We start from the raw sequence: 19,622 nt of genomic DNA on the forward strand, positions 1-19,622 counted from the left end.
TCATATCACATTCTCTGATTAATCTCAACATTTAGATATTTTATTTTATTTTCTCTTTACTAGACTGTTATTTCTCTTTGTGTTCCAGGTGTTTGATAAAAGATTTTGAGGCACGTCCTTCAGTCACCCATCTGCTGGAACACCCGTTTATTAAGCCGGCTCATGGCAAAGATGCTGCGCTCAGGAAACAGCTCTCAGCTCTCGTACAGGACCAACAGAATGCTGGCTCCAAGACCAAGACCAGGACCAGGACCAAGTATGTGTTTTCTTCCCCATATATCACCCAAAAGTTAGACAGTATGCCTTGAAATACCACTTGCATGTCCTTCTTTTAGATCCTTTATGAGAAATGAACAGATTATTAAATGCTTTCATTCTAACTATTAAGTTGATATCAAAATCAAATGACTTTCTTCAGAGTGTCACATTAGATGAATGTATGGCTTTTAATTGTAAATGGGTCGTTTTTCCACTTTAGTAACTATTGTCTTTTTCATTTGACACTTCTGCACTATGTGTCTTCTTCATATCTGATCTTAATATTGAACGTTGAGTGTACTTCAGATGGTGTTGTATTTTTTATAGCCAATAGGGGGCAGAATGCTATATGATTCAGAGGCACTGCTTGTCAATATTAAACCGGTCCTGTGTGTTTGAGTGAAGAGAATGTAAATATATGGTCTAGATGTGAGGATGCTTGTTTGCTTTAATCAGACTCACTGGTAGCACTAATTGTATTTTACAGCAGGCTAGTTTATAACTTTACCCTCTGTTTCCATTAGACACCCACCGGAGAGTTAATTAGTGGTGAGCTTAATATCAACAACTATAGAGAGTACTACTTTGAAGAGTGCATTAGACACAGTATTTGTGGGTTGTGTGTGATCAAGGATAGTTATGTTATCCGTTTATTTTAGGAAGCTGATATACTGCATGTTATCTTCATTTAATCACTGAAGAAATATAAATATATGGACCATAACAAGCTCTCATTTTGTCAAGTTCTGTAGTCTTGTTTTCTTATGTTTTTACAAGGCGCTTTTGCTTCAGTTTGAAAGAGGCAGGTTAAGACTGACCTGAAGACCCAGTAAACATGCCTATTATTTCCTTGCCGGACACTTTTGCTTTTATCCTTCCAGAGAGTGTTCGACGGACAGATAGAATGACAACCAGAGAAAGACCTAATAAGATTATAGGCTTGTAAAAGAAAAGCCTTTGCTCTCCCAGTATAGATACTGAAGTCGGAGAACAGTTTAGGGAGGTAAAAAAAAAAAAAAGTTGATGAGAACATGCACACACTGATGCACACACTGTCACGTACTGGGGTTGTAGTCAGAGGTCACAGGGGCAATGTGCAGTAGATGACGTTGCTTTTGAACAATGAGACAGAGTATTGTCACCGGCGAATGAGATTTACACAGGACAGCAGATATATACTTGCTCTTTTGATTCCTCTTACAGCAAAATAAATATTCTTTGCACTTATAGCAAAAATAAGTATACTTTAAACATGTGTGTCTGTGTATACTCTACATCACTTTCGAAATAATTGTTTAAAGGAGTGGTTTGAAATGTTTAGAGCCGTCTTGTGCCTGTGAGGTGAATCACAAATGTAATTAAGATGTTGATGGACGATTCCCCTAAATAACCCCCTACACCCTTTCACCCCTTTTAAACAAAAAGCTGATATATATAAATTTTTTTGTGACTATTATACTCTTTACCTGGCTGCGACCACAATAAATGCAATAAAAGTTAATCTGCTATATACTATGTCATAGTGTGTTATGTTTACATTTACAGCATTTTTTATTATAATGTTATTCTTTTTGCACTACATGTTATATCTGACACATCCACACTAGAACTGTGTGCTGGTCAGTGCTACACTGTCCCTTACTCTACCCATTGTCCTGTTTTAGTAGTTATGTGCTATCTTGTGGTGTTTGCAAGTGCATTTTATTTAGAAATGTGTAGATCTTATTTAGTTCTGTGTCGTGTCATGTGGATAGTGTGTTGTTTTATGTAGCACCATGGTCCTGGAGGAATGTTGTTCTGTTTCACTGTGTACTGTACCAGCTGTATATGGTAGAAATGACATTAAAACCACTTGACTTGACTTGAAACAACTTCTGAGTTGCCTTTTATAGAAAAGGTGCAGAACTGAGCAGCTCTGATCCAGCTTGGGTGGAACTTATTTCAGGGCCAGAAATATGTAAACAGACACCTTTATAGGAAAACAAGTTGCCCATATTAACTGAACAGCAATATTGCAGATCCTATTTTTCTTTAGGTGTCTAATGAAATTATATAAAATAATAGGTCACGATATAGTTTTAAACATTATAAACTGCACCTTTAAATTGTTTAATGACGATATCTGTAAATTTCAGGAAATGCACAAGTTCCAACTTGGACTGTTGTTCTTAGACATAGTGTAAAAGAATAGGTGGCATTGTTCACAGTGTGAAAAATGTTGGCAAAATATCTTCAATATAGTCCAAATTATTTACTATTTCCTTTTATGACATTACTCTGAACCATGTATAAGAGTATTTAAACTATTTCTAGACTTTTTTCTTATTCTATTAGCAGATATTTTTACTTATTTCTATAAATAAATGCTTAAGATTAGCAAAACTATCTGTCAATAGAACAAGAAATTTGTAAAACTTGAAATTAGTAAAAAAAAAAAAAACTTCTAGAGGTAAGGATCAATAAACTTATACTTGGTTTATTGCAATCTTGTAATAGGTAATACTAGATAGATTTGGCCATATTCAAGATATTTTCACTTTAGATGGGCTTGTTTTTTGCAGTGCACTATTTAGATCATGCAGTGCAGCACACACACATTTTCCATTGCGAAGCATTTCTCCGTCTCTGTCCTTCTCTCTTTGTTTCCTCTGATCACAGTAAAGCATATCCTCACACTATGCTAGCTGAGGGCCGTAGGGCTTTGTTCTGTTTTTGCAAATGGGACCAGCTGGTCCTCAGCTAATTTCCTGTTTCATACCAGGGTAAACTCTGTAACAACTACAAAACCCATGTGGACTTGACCACTCTACTCAATATGACATTGATTTTGCGTATGCATTGATTGCATTTTGGAACTATAATTGAGTTATAATCCTATCTTTATAGACATGAACGGATCAATACACGCAAAACACTGCTGATTGAGAGTTTTCCAGATGATGACCTGGTGAACCTGGAGGCTTTAGATGAGGTTTGATTTACCTTATACTTAATGTGCTGAACAATCATTTACTGTTGAGTCCTCTTGAAGGAATTGCAGGGGGAATGCTGGTGACTTGGAAAATAGCAACAACAAAAAAGGTTTAAAGTGTGTATCAGATCTGCTAATCTTGACATAACTTTGTTTATGAGCACTTCATTTTGCCACCAGAGTACACTGGAACATACAGGGGCATCTTAAAAAAAAAAAAAAAAAATAGAATATCATGGAAAAGTTAATTTTTTATGAAATTTAATTCAAAAAGTGGAACTTTCATATATTCTAGATTCATTGCACATTAAGTAAAATATTTCAAGCCTTTTTTTTGTTTTAAACTTAATGATTATGGCTTACAGCTCATGGAAATCAACAATCCAGTATCTCAAAATATTAGAAAAAAAAGGCTTGAAAAATTTCACAGTGTAATTTCATGTGTAATGAATCTAGAATATATGAAAGTTCCACTTTTTAAATTAAATTACGGGGGGGAAAACGTTTTCCACGATATTCTTATTATATTATGATATATCTATGATTGAGATTTATATTTTTTGAGATGCACATGTATTCCAAAATACGACAAAAGAGCTGTTGATTTGAATAATAAAAATGGCAGATGAGCCTATCAACCTTCTGAGCTCTTGGATATTAACGGACCTCTCTGGAAGCCCCGCCCCCTTCCCCCCATTTCACATTAGTAATGTTTTGGTCTGTGATCAAGGTGTGTGAAGAATGCACTTATACAGTGCCCTCACTTTTCGTGTGGGTAAATGGAGAATGTTTACAGTGTTTTAAAAATTTTAACACATTTTGTCCTTGGCTGAAAATTTTGACTGGGGTGGGGGAAGAACAATGGAGTTTTTAATTTAAAACTTTACAAATAATGTTAATGATAATTCCACAGTGATTTAATACACACGGTTTGTTTGCTTTTGTTTGCATGTTCTTCAAGAACTGGGATGTGGGCCTCATGGGGGAAAAGTTTGAATACGTCTGCTGTAATGCATTTCATGTCACTTATAATATGAAGTTCTTGATTTGCTTTACACAGGAAACTATAATCACACATCTCCAGAGGCGCTATGAAGAACTGCAGATATACACCTATGTTGGAGACATCCTCATTGCTCTGAACCCATTCCAGGCTCTGAAAATCTACTCACCACAGGTTCTGGCACAGCACGCTAAACACAGAGATAAAACTCAGATGAAAATCAGTCTTTCAGCTAGTTTAAATGTCCTCTAGTATTGGCTGTAGTAAGGTGTATAGAGCCTAATGGAGTTTAGGTTTATATATATATATATATATATATATATATATATATATATGTGCCCTCCACTAATATTGGCACCCTTGGTAAATATGAGCAAAGGAGGCTGTGAAAAACTGTCTTTATTGTTTAATGTTTTGGTCTTTTGTTCAGAAAATTCACAAAAATACTCTGCTTTCATGAATATCAAGCAATTGCAAACAAAACACAAGTTTATAAAAAAAAAAACAACTCTTTGTTAAATATGTGTGTGCAACAATTATTGGCGCCCTTTTGGTCAATACGTTGTGTTGCCTCCTTTTGCCAAGATAACAGCTCTGAGTCTTCTCCTATAATGCCTGATGAGGTTGGAGAATACAGGGCAAGGGATCTGAGAACATTCGTCCATACAGAATCTCTCCAGATCCTTCAAATTTTTAGGTCCATGCTGGTGGACTCTCCTCTTCAGTTCACCCCACAGGTTTTTTATGGTTTCAGTTCAGGGAACTGGGATGGCCATGGCAGGACCTTGATGTTGTGGTCAGTAAACCATTTTTCTGTTGATTTTTTTTTTTTTTTTTGGCCACTCCAACCATCCTTTTCGCACGTCCAATTCCAGGTTGATTCATAACATTTCCAAGTGACTGGAACTTCTTAATTATTGCCCTGATGGTGGAAATGGGCATTTTCAATGCTTGTGCTATTTTCTTATGGCCACTTCCCATTTTATGAAGCTCAACAACCTTTTTCCGCACATCACAGCTGTATTCCTTGGTCTTACCCATTGTTATGAATGACTAAGGGAATTTGGCCTATGTGTTACCTCATATTTATACCCCTGTGAAACAGGCAGTCATGGTTGAACAATTTCCAGTTCCTAGTCACCCAAGTGTACTAAAAAAATGTAAAATGTCAATGGGAAAATACTTCAAATATATTTTTCTCGTATTCATATACATTTATTCATATAGTTCATAGGGATGCCAATAATTGTTGCACACCTATATTTATCAAAGTTTTTTCTGTTTGATAAACCTGTTGTGTTTGCAGTTGTTTGATATCCATGATTGCAGAGTATTTTCGTGAATTTTGAACATTGAAGATCAAAAGGTTAAACAAAAGTCAATTTTTAACAGCCTTTGCTCATATTTACCAAATGTGCCAATATTAGTGGAGGACACTGTGTATATGTATATACTTCATTTGGTTAATATACTGCACATGAGACAACTTTCAACTGGTCAGTACTTACTGATGTGAAAGGTTTCATCTTTTCCTTGTTCTGTACAGTTCTCTAAGCTATATCATGGAGCAAAGCGCTCAGATAATCCTCCCCATATATTTGCCACTGCTGATGCAGCTTACCAAGGGATGGTGACATTCTGCAAAGACCAGGTATCCACCAGTAGGGTTTCATACCTGTCTACAACCAACTCCAGAATTATTGGCCCCTTTTATGAACAGAGAACAGAAATGATCTACATTTAATATGTAAGTTGTTTCTGAAACAGTCAGTTATCTTATAAGACTGTGCTTCAATATCTATGGAGATAGCTGTAATAAATATAATTGAGACTGGCTTTGAAGGCATCATGTTGCCAGGTTACTGAAATATGCTAATGGTCACTAACCATAAAGCCAATGAGGTGTGACAGAATAAAGGATATACACAGACAATTATATAGACAACAGAGCATATATTCTTTCTGCCATTTTTTGCTAGAACTAAAATATAGTCATAAGTATTCAGAAATAACTACTTTGTCCACAGACCTCTATCTCCCACAGATTTTCTTCAGGGAATATTTTACAACCTGTCTGACATACAGGATTATGGGATATGTAGGACAGCAAAAGATACACGTAGATTCCTGGTCAGAATTATTTCCACCCCTGAATTGTAAGTACAAAATTTAGATTATCTTCAGAAATAAATGCAAATGAACCAATTTTCTATAATCAGAAAATTTTAATAACATGTCCAAAGTTATTGAAAAAAAACAACAAAAGGCTTTCATATAGTGAAATTAAAAATTCAGGCAAACATTGTGTGTGCTGGACACAATTATTGGCACCCTTTTTATAAATTTAAATTGGTTCCTCAAACAAAAGAAAAAACGAATCGGACTCATCTGTGCTTAATTATCAGTGTTCACATGGCCTGATATAACCAATGAATGATGATTTTACTGCATAAAAAGGGGATTGTTTCCAGTTTCTTTTTCACAATGGCGAAGACAAGAGAGCTGTCTGAGAGCATCAGAAATGCTGTTATCCAAAAACATAACAGTTCCAAAGGCTACAAGGCAATCACCAAAGTCCTTGAAATTCCTGTTTCAACAGTTCGTAAGAGATTTCAGTCTCAAAACTGTTAAGACGTTTCCAGGACGAGGCGCAAAGAATAAACTCGATGAGAAAAGTCTGCGAGGGTTGGTGCGAACTGTGGATAAAACACCACGCAAGACATCTAAAGAGCTTCAGGCTGACCTGGAGCAATCTGGAGTGGTGGTTTCAGCCTGTACCATATGCCACACACTGAACCAAGTAGGGCTCCATGGGCAAAGGTCAAGGAGGAAACCACTATTGAAATAAAGGCCCAAAAAGGCAAGCGTAATGTTTGCAAAATCTATTATAGATAAGCCACAGTCTTTCTGGGATAATGGTCTATGGACAGATGAAACCAAAGTAGAGCTCTTTGGGAATGCAGTGCATCAGTTTGTTTACAGGCATCGAAATGAAGCCCATAAGGAAAAGAACACCTCACCTACAGTAAAACATGATGGTGGTTCTATCATGCTGTGCAGCTGCTTTGCTGCCTCTGGTACTGGAGGCATTGATTGTATCAAACGAATGATGAAATCGGAAGATTACCAAGGAATTTTAGAGCGAAATGTGTTACCTAGTGCCAGAAAACTAGATTTGGGGCGAAGGTCTTTGGTCTTTCAGCAGGACAATGACCCGAAGCACACATCTTACAGCACAAAAGAATGGCTGAAAAGGAAACGATGGAGTGTTTTAAATTGGCCAGCAATGAGTCCTGACCCAAATCCCATTGAAACCCTTTGGAGAGAGCTGAAATCTGCCATTGCGAAAAGGACTCCTGCAAACTTAAGAGCTTGAATGCATAGCAGTGGAAGAGTGGAAGAAAATACCAGCAGACAGGTGCAAGAAACGTCTAGATGGCTACTAGAAACATTGAGCCCGTCATTGTTGCCAAAGGTTTTGCAACCAAATATTAGTAAAGTGTGCCAACAATTGGGTCCAGCATACATTTTTTATCTGTATTGTTAATTTCACTTGTTATTGGACATGTTATTAAAATATTCTGATTTATACAAAAGTGGTTCATTTTGCATTTATTTCTGAATATATTCTAAATTCTGTACTTACAATTCAGGTGTGCCAATAATTCTGACCAGGCTGTATGCAGCATTCAAAAATTTCTCGGATGAAGGTGCCTCCGAAAACAGCATTCTATGATTTGGACATGACCCAATGCCTTCCTATCTCTGAATACAACATCACAGGCAGCTTTTTTAATGTTTTGGAAACACCCTTAGTCAAACCCTTCCTTTGAATGAACAATAGCCCTAAGCCCTACGAGGCCTGTAATGTTGAACACAGATGTAAAAGGCTTTTTAATGAACTGCATTTCAAGACCCTTTATGTTCGTAATTTTGTTCATGTGGATTGTCTTCTTCAATTCAAATGACAGATTTGAATATAATTAAAATCTGGAGTCTGAAATGGCCATTGAAATCATCTTCATATCTTTTGTGTCCAACATCTATGTTAATGCTATGTGTGATTGGAGTCATTATCCTACTGAAAAATCTATTTACAAAGAAATGTTTACCTCCTGGTAACCAGGTTTTGGTCATTAAATTAAATGTTATTGCTCATTAAATTACATTAAATAAAAATTGCAATTATTTTCCATTTTATTGTATGTAGCCATTTTGTCTGTTCTCTTGAGAGATGCCAATAATTCTGGAGCTGACAAAGTACAAGATCTGTCAGTGTCTTGATGTTTTAGATGTACATTGACAAATCTTTAGGTAATTGAACGAGTTTGATTTGGAGTTACTAAGACAGGACGATGTGTAATTTTTTTTTTCTCTCAGTGTATAATCATCAGTGGGGAAAGTGGAGCAGGCAAAACCGAGAGCGCTCACCTCATCGTCCAGCATCTCACTTTTCTGGGAAAGGTATGACACACTGGTGTTCTTTGTATAAACGGACACTATTTTAAATGAGAGAGATACTGAATGTTTCACAGAGGTACTGATTCCAGGTTTCATTGATTTTGCTGTTTTACAGTATGTATTACAAATTTTACAGTATTTTAAGAAGGTATATCCAATACATTACCCAGAAATCCTCCTCCATAATGATGCGAGTGTTAAAATCGTCAAACAGTCACTCTCTACCGATGCATTGTTCCCTCTGCAGGCTAATAACCGTACACTTCGGGAAAAGATCCTGCAGGTGAATCCTCTGGTGGAGGCATTTGGTAACGCATGCACGGCTATTAATGATAATTCCAGTCGCTTTGGGAAGTACCTGGAGATGAAGTTTACACCCACTGGCGCCGTCATGGGCGCGAAGATCTCTGAGTACCTGCTGGAAAAATCACGAGTCATCAAACAGGCCACGTGAGTGTCATTCTAACCAATCTTGCTATAGCACAGAGCTAGTTCTATCTCTAATGCTAGCATAGAGATGGTTTACTATTTCCCTACTAGTACTCAATACTCACATTTTTTTTGGCAGAGGGGAAAAAAACTTCCACATATTTTATTACATATATGCTGGCCTTTATCACCAAGACAGTCTGAAGGAATACAGATTACCGGAGAAAACAGCTCCCAGGTTTGAGACTGATCGAACATATATTGTTTACACACCATTTTTATGTGCATAAAAGCACAGATGATATTGAGTGTATGAACTTATTTTTTTTCAGATACATTGACGGTGCAAATGGTAAAGTGATGCAGGACATTGTGTCCAGCCAATTATATAAGGACCAGTTTGATGCCATTCAAGACTGCTTCCGCATTATAGGGTTTTCAGAAGAGGTGTGGTATGCTGATTTGTTAACTCATAGTAAAACCACTTAAATATGTTCGGGAGAATGAACTGTTACAAGTTCTTTTATTTATCTCCACTTGAGCATCTGCTGTGATCGCTTGGTCTCCATTATCACTTTTATATGCTGACGATACCCAAATCTATATACACTCAAAATCTGGGGAAAACCTTGATGTTTATTTACTTAAAAACATGGATGAGTAATAATTTTCTTCTCCTGAATAGCGTTAAAGCCGAAGTTATGCTTATAGGTTCTCGTCATCAAATTCTCAAAGCTGGTCCACTGTCTCTGTTTGTTGATGGCTTTGTTTTGGGGACTCAAAGTAAAATGAGGAATCTTGGAGTCATTTTTGATACCAGTCTTACATTTGATTCTTTTCTACATAGCACTGTTAAAGCATCCTATTTTTCACCTCAGAAATATAGAAAGACTGTGCCCAATGCTACATTTCTCTTTAGCTGAAAAACTGATTAACTCATTCATTGTCTCTCGGATAGATTACTTTAATGCCCTTTCAGCCGGAGTTTCAAAATCCACACTTAATAAGCTCCAATATGTACAAAACTCTGCCGCCAGGATCCTGACTGGGACCAGGAAATACAATCATATTTCTCCTGTTTCGGAGTCCTTGCACTGGCTCCTGGTCAGGTTCCGTGTCGATGATGATTATGGTGCTGACATACAAAACATTACATGACTTGACTCCTCATTATTTATCTGTGTTGTTAATCCCTTTCACCCTAAATCGCAGACTGCGCTCCTCTAAGTCTAATTTGTTGACTCTTCCACAAACTCGCTTAAAATCTATAGGTGATGGGGCTTTTTCTGTCTGTGCTCCTTCCCTTCGGAACTCTCTTCCTCTCAAACTTAGGGAAGCTCAGACCTATGACATTTTTAAAACTCAACTCAAGACCTACTTTTTTAAACTAGCATTTGCTCGCTGGTGTTTACTTTTATTTTTAAAAATTGTCTATGTACTGTTTATTTTGTGTACAGCACTTTGAGAAGCTGCTTTTAAAGGCGCTCTATAAAATAAAGTTGATTATTATTATTATTATTATTATTATTATAATTAGTATTACAAGGCCTGGGCCTTCATTTATCAACAGTGCATATGCACACACTGGAGTGTAAATTGTCCATCTGAATATCTGAATATATAATATTTTATATATATATATATATATATATATATATATATATATATATATATATATATATTATACATTAAGTGTCATAATTTAATTTGTTAAATTAAAAAAGGAAGGAAAAAAGGACAGCTATGCAGAAATATTAAGAAGCATAACTTAATTACTCTACATTTTCTTGATCCAAATCAAAATCTTTGCATCAGGAAAAAAAAGCTTACCATTTAAAGCAGTGCCTACTTAACATACATGGTTAATTGTAGGTGTGCTTGTCTTTAAATGAACATGCATGCTCACAGTGTCTACAAACTGTCAGTTTTTATTATGCTTCAGTGTATATACTGACTTGCGTACACACATTTGAGATTCACATTAAGGCCATTTAACCTTTTAATGACAACTCTGAAAATATATTTTTATCATTTATGTTTACCTGAAATATATTGTTCTACTTGTACAGGAAGTGAATTCTGTATACAGAATCTTGGCTGCTATTTTAAACACGGGAAATATTGAGTTTACTTCCACCACCTCTCAACACCAAACTGATAAGAGTGAAGTGCCGAACTCTGAGGCCTTAGAGAATGGTGAGAGCTCGAAAATATGTTAACATGTGCCTTGAAAGCAAGAAAAGACACAAATCTGTTCAACTCTTTAGGTTTACAGTCTTTAGGTTTATTTAGTACATATCTATATTATTGTATTATTATTATTATTATTATTATTATTATTATTGACGTGCTTTGTGGCCCTTTGCAGCAGCAGTTCTGCTGTGTATAGGAGCAGAGGAGCTGCAGGAGGCATTGACCTCTCACTGTGTGGTAACACGTGGCGAGACCATAATCCGCACCAACACAGTGGACAAGGCTACTGATGTGAGGGATGCCATGTCCAAGGCCCTCTATGGCAGACTCTTCAGCTGGATCGTGAACCGTATTAATGCCCTTCTACAGCCGGACATCAAGAGCTGGTAAGTGAATTTAAAAACCGGTTAACAGCCAGTCAGTTTTTACTGATATTAATCAGCTCCAACCAGTTTAAAATAGACTCACTTGAGCCACCACTGCCCCAGATTTAAATGTGTTCAGTTATTTGATTTACTAAAACTGTGAAATATCCAGTCCTTTCAGATAAACAGCAAAGAGTTCAGAATGTAGTTATTGGTGTCTTTCTCAGCACAGAGTCTTAAACCCTGTGCTCTATTTGTGAAAGCATTCTGTTGCAGTTGTCTGTTGCGTTCTGGCTCTACAGATCTTTCCCTGAATAAAGTTTGGTATGCACAGTTTCTCCATCTTAAAGGTGACCTCCATTTCATCCAACACAGACTGCAGAATATTAATTGCCAGAGCAAGTGGAGAAAAGTACAATGAAAATGAGGTTTCTATAAATTTTTGATATTGAGTTGCATTGAGAAAATATTATTCAGATGATTAAACAGACTTCAGAAGGAGAATAAGAGGCAGTTCATTGATCCAAGAGAATCCCTTCAGATAGCAGCGTGTGGACATGTCAGAGACTCTAATGCCTTCCAGTCTGTTTCACAAAATCCATATGCACCCATTTCCACTCCAATCTTTCCCATTTTCATCCTTATTGCCACTAATAACTGTTAACTATGGCAGAAGGTGACCTTTAAAAACCGGTATGTTTCGCAGTCAAATGTTGTGTTTCAGGCAGGGTATGAATCCCTTGTTAGCTCAAATTAAGCACTCCTGTATACCTTGTTTAGGTTGTTTGCTTTTTTTGAGGCTATGAAATTTTATTGCTTGTACAGAAAGTCTGTAATGCTACGTGGTCTATGTGGTATAATGTGAAAACAGTGTGTCTGTTCTCTATGTTTGAAGCGCTGCAGAGAGTGGGATGTACGTGGGCATTTTGGACATCTTTGGTTTTGAGAACTTTAAGAAGAACTCGTTTGAGCAGCTGTGCATAAACATTGCCAATGAACAGATTCAGTTCTACTTCAACCAGCACATCTTTGCTCTTGAACAGGTGAGACACTTGGAGCTCTCTTTAAACCCTGCATTAACGTGCATTTTTGATCAGTTTGAACGGTTGTGTATTAACATAGCTTTTATTGTGATTGTGATCTTAATCATTTCAACTGAATGACCTCAGAGCTTCAGGCATGTGATCTGTTCAGTCTCTTTTTATAAAGTTGTGTAGAAACATATACCACAGAATACCACATAATCATATTTTGTTCAAATAATTTTTTAAAGTGTGTCAAATACAGCTTGTCATTTGTGTGCCCATCTAATCAACAAGTGTGGAAATTGTACATTTCCATGGAAAATTAAGGTTCAGAATGTAGATGACTTGAACACAAACGTGTGACTGGAAAGATTGTTGGTTGTCCAGATACTGATACAGATGGCAAGCAAGGGGCTTAGTGCTTGGGAAACCTTAAATTAGGCTTAAGCCTCATTTTCGAACACTTTAATAGTAATATAAATATGGTACATGCTACTGGGGTGTGTGTATCTTTAGCTTAAGAAGGGAGACCACATTGTTCCACAGAATTTCCGTAAAATTGGAATGTCACAACAATGTAAACGTATGTTGAAAGTGTAGCTAACAAACGGTCTGAGCCGGGCCAGCCCTGCAGTGTTATTGAGAAGTGTTTTCGGGTTACTGACCTGAGGGTACTCATACAGTATGTATGATCAACAATGTGTATTCACAATTGTACACAGAAATGCCAGTGTTTAAGTATACCACACCTTTCAGGATATCACATTTTCTCCATTGATGTCATAACACTTCACACATGTATTTATTAGAGACAGTGTGTAACTGTACACCATTTAGTGTAGTGTTAAGCAGTATAGCACAAATGTAATGTATTTGAAGAGGGATTTAGGCACCTCAGATGCACCGTTATTTTTATCAACAGCGAGGCTCGTTTATTCTGTTTCTCTCTCTCTCTCTCTCTCTCTCTCTCTCTCTCTCTCTCTCTTACTCTGTGTCTCTCTCCTTTCCTTTCCTAACTCAGTATTTCCTCTACAGTACAACATTGCCAAAAAGAATCATACAAGCAAAGAAAAAGTTGAGAATTGTCACTGTCTATCATGAATACAGTGTTCTTATTATAGACAAGATAGCTGTTAACTCCTCCATTAATGAAATCAGTTTGCTGAAACTATTTCCTGTAGGTAATATTACAATATTTACAGATCCACAGAATAGTCCACAAGTTGCTAATGCCATTTTTATTAAGTGTCATTTGTTTTTGCTTAATTTCTTGTCCATTAAGTAAGTGTGGGGTGTGTGTGTGTGTGTGTGTGTGTGTGTGTGGGGGGGGGGGGGTGTAAGCATTTGGCCTGGAAGGCTGACTGCATAATTTTCCTCATTACTAACAGCAGCATTAATGAAGTTCATTATAGAGCTGAATGGCGATGTGATTTAACACACACCACTCCTCCTTAATGATAAACACACTGCACTGCTATTCCACAGCTCTGATTAAAACATGAGAAGGGGTTGCAGAAGCCAATCACAATTAATCTGCAGAAGAGTAGGCTGAAACAAATGTTTTTGTTTGCATAATCTTGTTGTAATAGTATGACAATATTTGTATTATTAGTTGGCTTCTCAATTGGATTCCAATTTCAAATATCTATTTTTGCTATTCTGCGATTTTAGAGGCTGATCAAGCTAAAGCAGTTACATGAATGAATGATCATTTGTTGTGGTTCAGTGAAGCTCTACCCACCTATTTGAGCTATTTGTGCTTGCATGTTGTAAGGTGCTGATGTCTGTCGGTTAGTATTGTATGTGCTTCTCAGATGGAGTATCAGAGTGAGGCGATAGATGCCAGTCTGGTGGAGTATGAGGACAACAGACCGATTTTGGACATGTTCCTGCAGAAACCAATGGGGCTTCTCTCACTGCTGGATGAGGAGAGCCGTTTCCCTCAGGCGACAGACCAAACACTCGTTGGTAACGCACTGCACAGAGCTCAGAGCATTTTCTGCCTTTACTAATAACTTCCTTCCTTTTATGTTGTTGTGACGTATATTACAAATGACCTACATGCTGTAATTAATACTTTAATAGAAACAGTCTAGTTCTCATGTTCTTTTTTTACCTCAAGATAAGTTTGAAGACAACCTACGGTACAAGTACTTCTGGAGACCCAAGCGTGTGGAGTTATGCTTTGGAATACAGCATTATGCTGGAAAGGTAATGCATATTTACTGAATGCAAATCCACTTCATTTTCTCTAATCGGCATTTTTCTCAAATCAGTACATGTCCTAATATTTGGACGGTGTGTTCTTGAAGGTGTTATACAGTGTGAATGGTTTTCTGGAGAAGAACCGAGACACTCTCCCTGCAGACATCATGGTTCTTTTGAGAACGTCTGAGAACAAATTGCTACAGCAGCTGTTCTCTAATCCTCTCACCAAAACTGGTATGTCTCATAACTCTGGCACATGTGGTGTCAACAGTCCCAGTTTGACCTACTTTACTGCCATTATCTTTTTTAATGATGTTCCATGATTGCTGAAATTGGGGGTCAGCAAAAAAAAGGAAGGTATTTACCTGGTCAAAAGGTTTTTCTTGGTTTTTCTTTGTTTTTGTTTTTTAAACCAGGTATGATACTGTAGAAACCTTGGTTAGTACTAAAGTGATGAATGTCTAGAGAGAACTCCACCACTTAGTATGGGATCCACTTAGAATAATGTTAATATAATCACCACAGCCCCATTAACACTGTGTCATTCTCACACCTCTCATTCACCCCTTAGAGGTCAATCTCAGCTAAAACTCTGAAGAGGTCCAACACTTTTGGGGAGGATTGTAAAACTGCTGTTTAGATGAATTTTTGGAATGTGTCATTAATCACACTTTCAGTGTGTTGCTCTACCTGTGGTAAAGGTCAGACTGAGGACAACACTTCTATAGACAGCTCACACAACTGTACTGTCAAATGATGTTAATGGATTGGTAGAGGTTTTTCAACCTCTCTCTCTCTCTCTCTCTCTCTCTCTCTCTCGTACTTAACTAGAAATCCTTCTCTTGTGTGGCTGATCACTGGGTGGAGAACTAGTAGGATAGAAGAATAGAAGGATCTTTTCATTTTCACCAAGAACTCCCCCTCGCTTTCCTGCTGTTTTGTCTCTATCTCTCCTGATTTGGGATGTTCCAGCGATAAGGTTTTCAAACACCCAGCGGATGAGATGCCACTATTTAAAGCTCTTATAAAGCATGTGCATCTCCTTTTTTCTTTATCATTGTACTGCCAGTGAGGTGCTTAAAAAAATGTCAGCCACTAGGTAGGCTTCCAGGCCTCAGCTACTAGATTTAGTGAGGAAGAAGGAAGCAGAGCGTTTAATTATGTATTTCACTCTCCTCTGTAGATAAGCAATTATTTGCCTCCCATCTCCTTTCAGTATCCTTGAGTGTGTTTTGTCTGAGCAGAATTGAAAGCAGTCATTCTTCTACTCTTAATGGAGAGAAAAAAGAAAACCCCTCTCTCTCTCTCTCTCTCTCTCTCTCTCTCTCTCTCTCTCTCTCGTGTCTATGTGCGCGCTTGCCTTTGTGTGTGCACCCATGTGACCGCACATGCATGCATGTATTTTACTTGTGAAGCTAGAAAATAGCCTCAGCTGCATAGATGAGAATAGTTCACTCCTGTTCAGTGTATGCATAAATGCGATGATAATATAACAGTTGCTGCGCTCCTCCACCACCTTAATGTGTATGTGGTTGTCCACTCTTATACTTATCCCTGCTCATCATAACTGGCTGACTTTTCATCTTGATACAAACCAGTAGAAACAGCATCTTCCTTTTATGTTACAAATATCAGCAAGATTAGGATTTTTGATCTTCAGGCTGAAATATGAGGGGAATTTAATTTGCATATGTTTATACCCAATTTTGTAGCTTTCTCCTCTTATCTGTGGAATTGCAGCTATCTGCAGGATCTAATACAAATCTTTTTGCGCCTGCTGGTGTTTGCTTTACTGACTGGCTTCCTCCTGTAGTCTGCTTTCCACCACTAGGGGGCAGTCTGGATGACTGATTCTCAGCAAGACTGTGCAAAATGTGTCAACATTCACTTTCTGTCAAAGCTTCTAATTTTCCATCAATTTTTTTTTTTTTGGCCATTTGCTATCTGTCATACACAGACAGGGATGATATAGATAACGTAGATGCAGAACTAGGTTGTTCAGGGAAGTGTGTAGCATTAGAAGATCACAGCACCTGAGTGGTATGATTGAATGCAAAACTGAGCCCATTTGGATGATGTATAGCATAGAATCATTGGCTGGATGAAAGAAGAAAATTATTTCATGATTTTTAGGGAGTACTTTGATGGTCTAAATAAAAAGGTGTAAAAATATCAAGTATTAATTTTCAATAACACAAAAAATGATTTTGAAGAACTAATAAGCAACAAATCAAGTAGTTTCCACACGTGTATACAATATAATTCTCTCCTTCTCATATTATTATTATTATTATTATTATTAGTAGTAGTAGTAGTAGTAGTAGTAGTATTGTTATAAACAGGGGTAGCATATTGAGGGATCCCTGTCCTATAAAGATACCAGACTACATGCCTAATGGTGTTTATTGTAGCTTATAAGTTAACAGTAAGAGATGAGGCCCTGTGTGCTCAGACCTCTTGATTACTAAATAAACAGAAAATTATTTTTAATTAAACAGATGTACACTAATTTATTGTAATTATACTGATATATTGTCTTCCAACACATAATGCATCTGATTCAGTTCCTTTAGGGAACAACTGCTATAGTACTTTTTTGCTGTGAAGTCCAGAATATACACAGAATATCTTGTAACCAGACCATACACAGTGTTATAACCATAAACACAAGAAAACCTTTTCAGTGTTTAGAAATGAAACTAAGCTTTAATCAGTCCTCCCCTTCAGAGCTTCATTGTTGAGGCTGGGGCCTGTCCATGTGGCATGGCTTTGTCACAGGAAATGGATTATATTTGCATGGACAAATTCCCCTGAAGCCTGAGCACATCCGTGGATCAGGCAGATCGGTGTGTTTGGGTTGGCCCTGTTCTAAGATGCTCTGTGGGATCTGCTCTCCCAGCCTGTGGTCATACTATATATATATATATATATATATATATATATATATATATATATATATATATATATATATATATATATATATATATATATAGTAAGACCTCAGTATAGATTTACATTAAGCAGCTGTATATTAGAAGAAAAATGTAAAGGTTGTTAGAGGGAATAGAGTTGTGTTTGTGTTGTGTGAAGACTGAAGTTTCATAGCAGGAAATAAAAAAAAAAAGTTTTATAATTTGGAGTTGGGTCATTACATAACCATACAGAACAAAAATATAGGCAACAAAATCACATTTCTTAAAAGAACACCTACACCGTGAGCCAGTATCACAGTCAAGTCATCCTTAAGTTGAGTTGAGTTGCGTCATCTCATCCTCACATCCAAAGTCAAGTCCAAAATCATTAAGTTGCTACTTCATCCATCCATCTTGTATACCGCTTAATCCTTTTCAGGGTCACGGGGAACATGAAGCCTATCCCAGGGAGCATGGGGCACGAGGCGGGGTACACCCTGGACAGGGTGCCAATCCATTGCAGGAGCCATCGCACAATCACATACACATTCACACACCCATTCATACACTACAGACACTTTGGACATGCCAATCAGCCTACCATGCATGTCTTTGGACTGGGGGAGGAAACTGGAGTACCTGGAGGAAACCCCCGCAGCACGGGGAGAACATGCAAACTCCGCACACACAAGGCCACGGTGGGAATCGAATCCCCAAGGCAAACGTGCTACCAACTAAGCCACCGTGCACCCCTAAGTTGCTAGTCTAGTCAAGTCAAGTCAAAATAAGTAAAAAAATAAGTAGGTTGTAGAAGTCCAATTACATGTCAGTGAAAGTTCTACAAAAATTACAGTACTCAAATTTTGACTATTATTATCATAGTCCAAGTTGAGTCTTTCAAGATATACACATTCAAGACAAGTTGTAAGGCATGAGTTCAGGACACAAGCACTACATGTACAATTATAATATAGTAAATGTTTATGACTACAGAATGTCCCAAAAGTCTTCACACATAGGGGACTATTTATGCCAGCACCACGTGGACTGTGCTTCATCAGTGGATGTTCATGGAGGTCCACTTCTTGGTTGGTCTGCAACACATCCAGTTTTTTTGAATTTGTAAATAAATTTGGCAACATTGTCGTGTGATGTGCTTGCCTTAATTTCTGTTAAAGTCCATCACGACCTTGCGACAGCTTCCCGAACCAGCCATGAGAGTGATTTCAATACGTTCTTCTTTTGTCAAGGCATCATTAAAGGCTATCTGAAAATGTAAGGAGACTTTTGGGACACCCTGTAGATGAACATAGTTTGAATAGCCAGTTGCTTCTTGCATTTATACTCTGAATATGTGTGCTTTGGCTTATTCATACCATATCTCCCAAAAATCCAAAAAGTGCCAAGTCTGAATCTGCTTAGTTAGTGACTACACCGAGAACCCTCATGTAAACTAATGGCTTCAGTTGTTCACCTGTACTTAGATCATTTCAGGTAAGATAACCTTAACAGGACGCTAAATAAATATTTAACCCCAATCTCATGTCTGTAGCAGCTCTGCAGAATCTTTTGCTGCGTTTCTGCTGCGATATGGAGAAAACAGTCACACTTTTGTCAGCTGTCAGAACATCTCTTGATAAAGTAAAGCTGTGGCAAGCATCCAAAGCCCATTACAGTGTGCTCTTGCTCCACTGATTGATGCTCCCTGACAGTGAAGCATGCTGTTCAAAATGCCTCTGGCCTCGAAGCACGGGATACTGACGAGGAAAGGAGGCAGTGGAACAATCTCATTTGCCT

At 37.5% G+C, this 19,622-nt stretch overlaps 1 protein-coding gene across 1 annotated transcript in view; it reads left to right on the forward strand.

Moving 5' to 3' along the window:
- myo3b (myosin IIIB) overlaps window positions 1–19,622 on the forward strand; it is an 83,571-nt gene that overhangs the window by 16,133 nt on the left and 47,816 nt on the right. The window contains exons 8-21 of the mRNA XM_053627894.1: window positions 89–256; window positions 3,145–3,229; window positions 4,290–4,406; window positions 5,779–5,883; window positions 8,613–8,696; window positions 8,941–9,143; window positions 9,262–9,360; window positions 9,455–9,569; window positions 11,192–11,318; window positions 11,491–11,701; window positions 12,576–12,723; window positions 14,520–14,673; window positions 14,828–14,916; window positions 15,018–15,147. Of these exons, the coding sequence (XP_053483869.1) occupies window positions 89–256; window positions 3,145–3,229; window positions 4,290–4,406; window positions 5,779–5,883; window positions 8,613–8,696; window positions 8,941–9,143; window positions 9,262–9,360; window positions 9,455–9,569; window positions 11,192–11,318; window positions 11,491–11,701; window positions 12,576–12,723; window positions 14,520–14,673; window positions 14,828–14,916; window positions 15,018–15,147 (1,835 nt within the window). The remainder of the gene's footprint in view (window positions 1–88; window positions 257–3,144; window positions 3,230–4,289; window positions 4,407–5,778; window positions 5,884–8,612; window positions 8,697–8,940; window positions 9,144–9,261; window positions 9,361–9,454; window positions 9,570–11,191; window positions 11,319–11,490; window positions 11,702–12,575; window positions 12,724–14,519; window positions 14,674–14,827; window positions 14,917–15,017; window positions 15,148–19,622) is intronic.

Source organism: Ictalurus furcatus, chromosome 6 (genome assembly GCF_023375685.1).
Source record: "Ictalurus furcatus strain D&B chromosome 6, Billie_1.0, whole genome shotgun sequence".
NCBI classification, from domain to species: domain Eukaryota; kingdom Metazoa; phylum Chordata; class Actinopteri; order Siluriformes; family Ictaluridae; genus Ictalurus; species Ictalurus furcatus.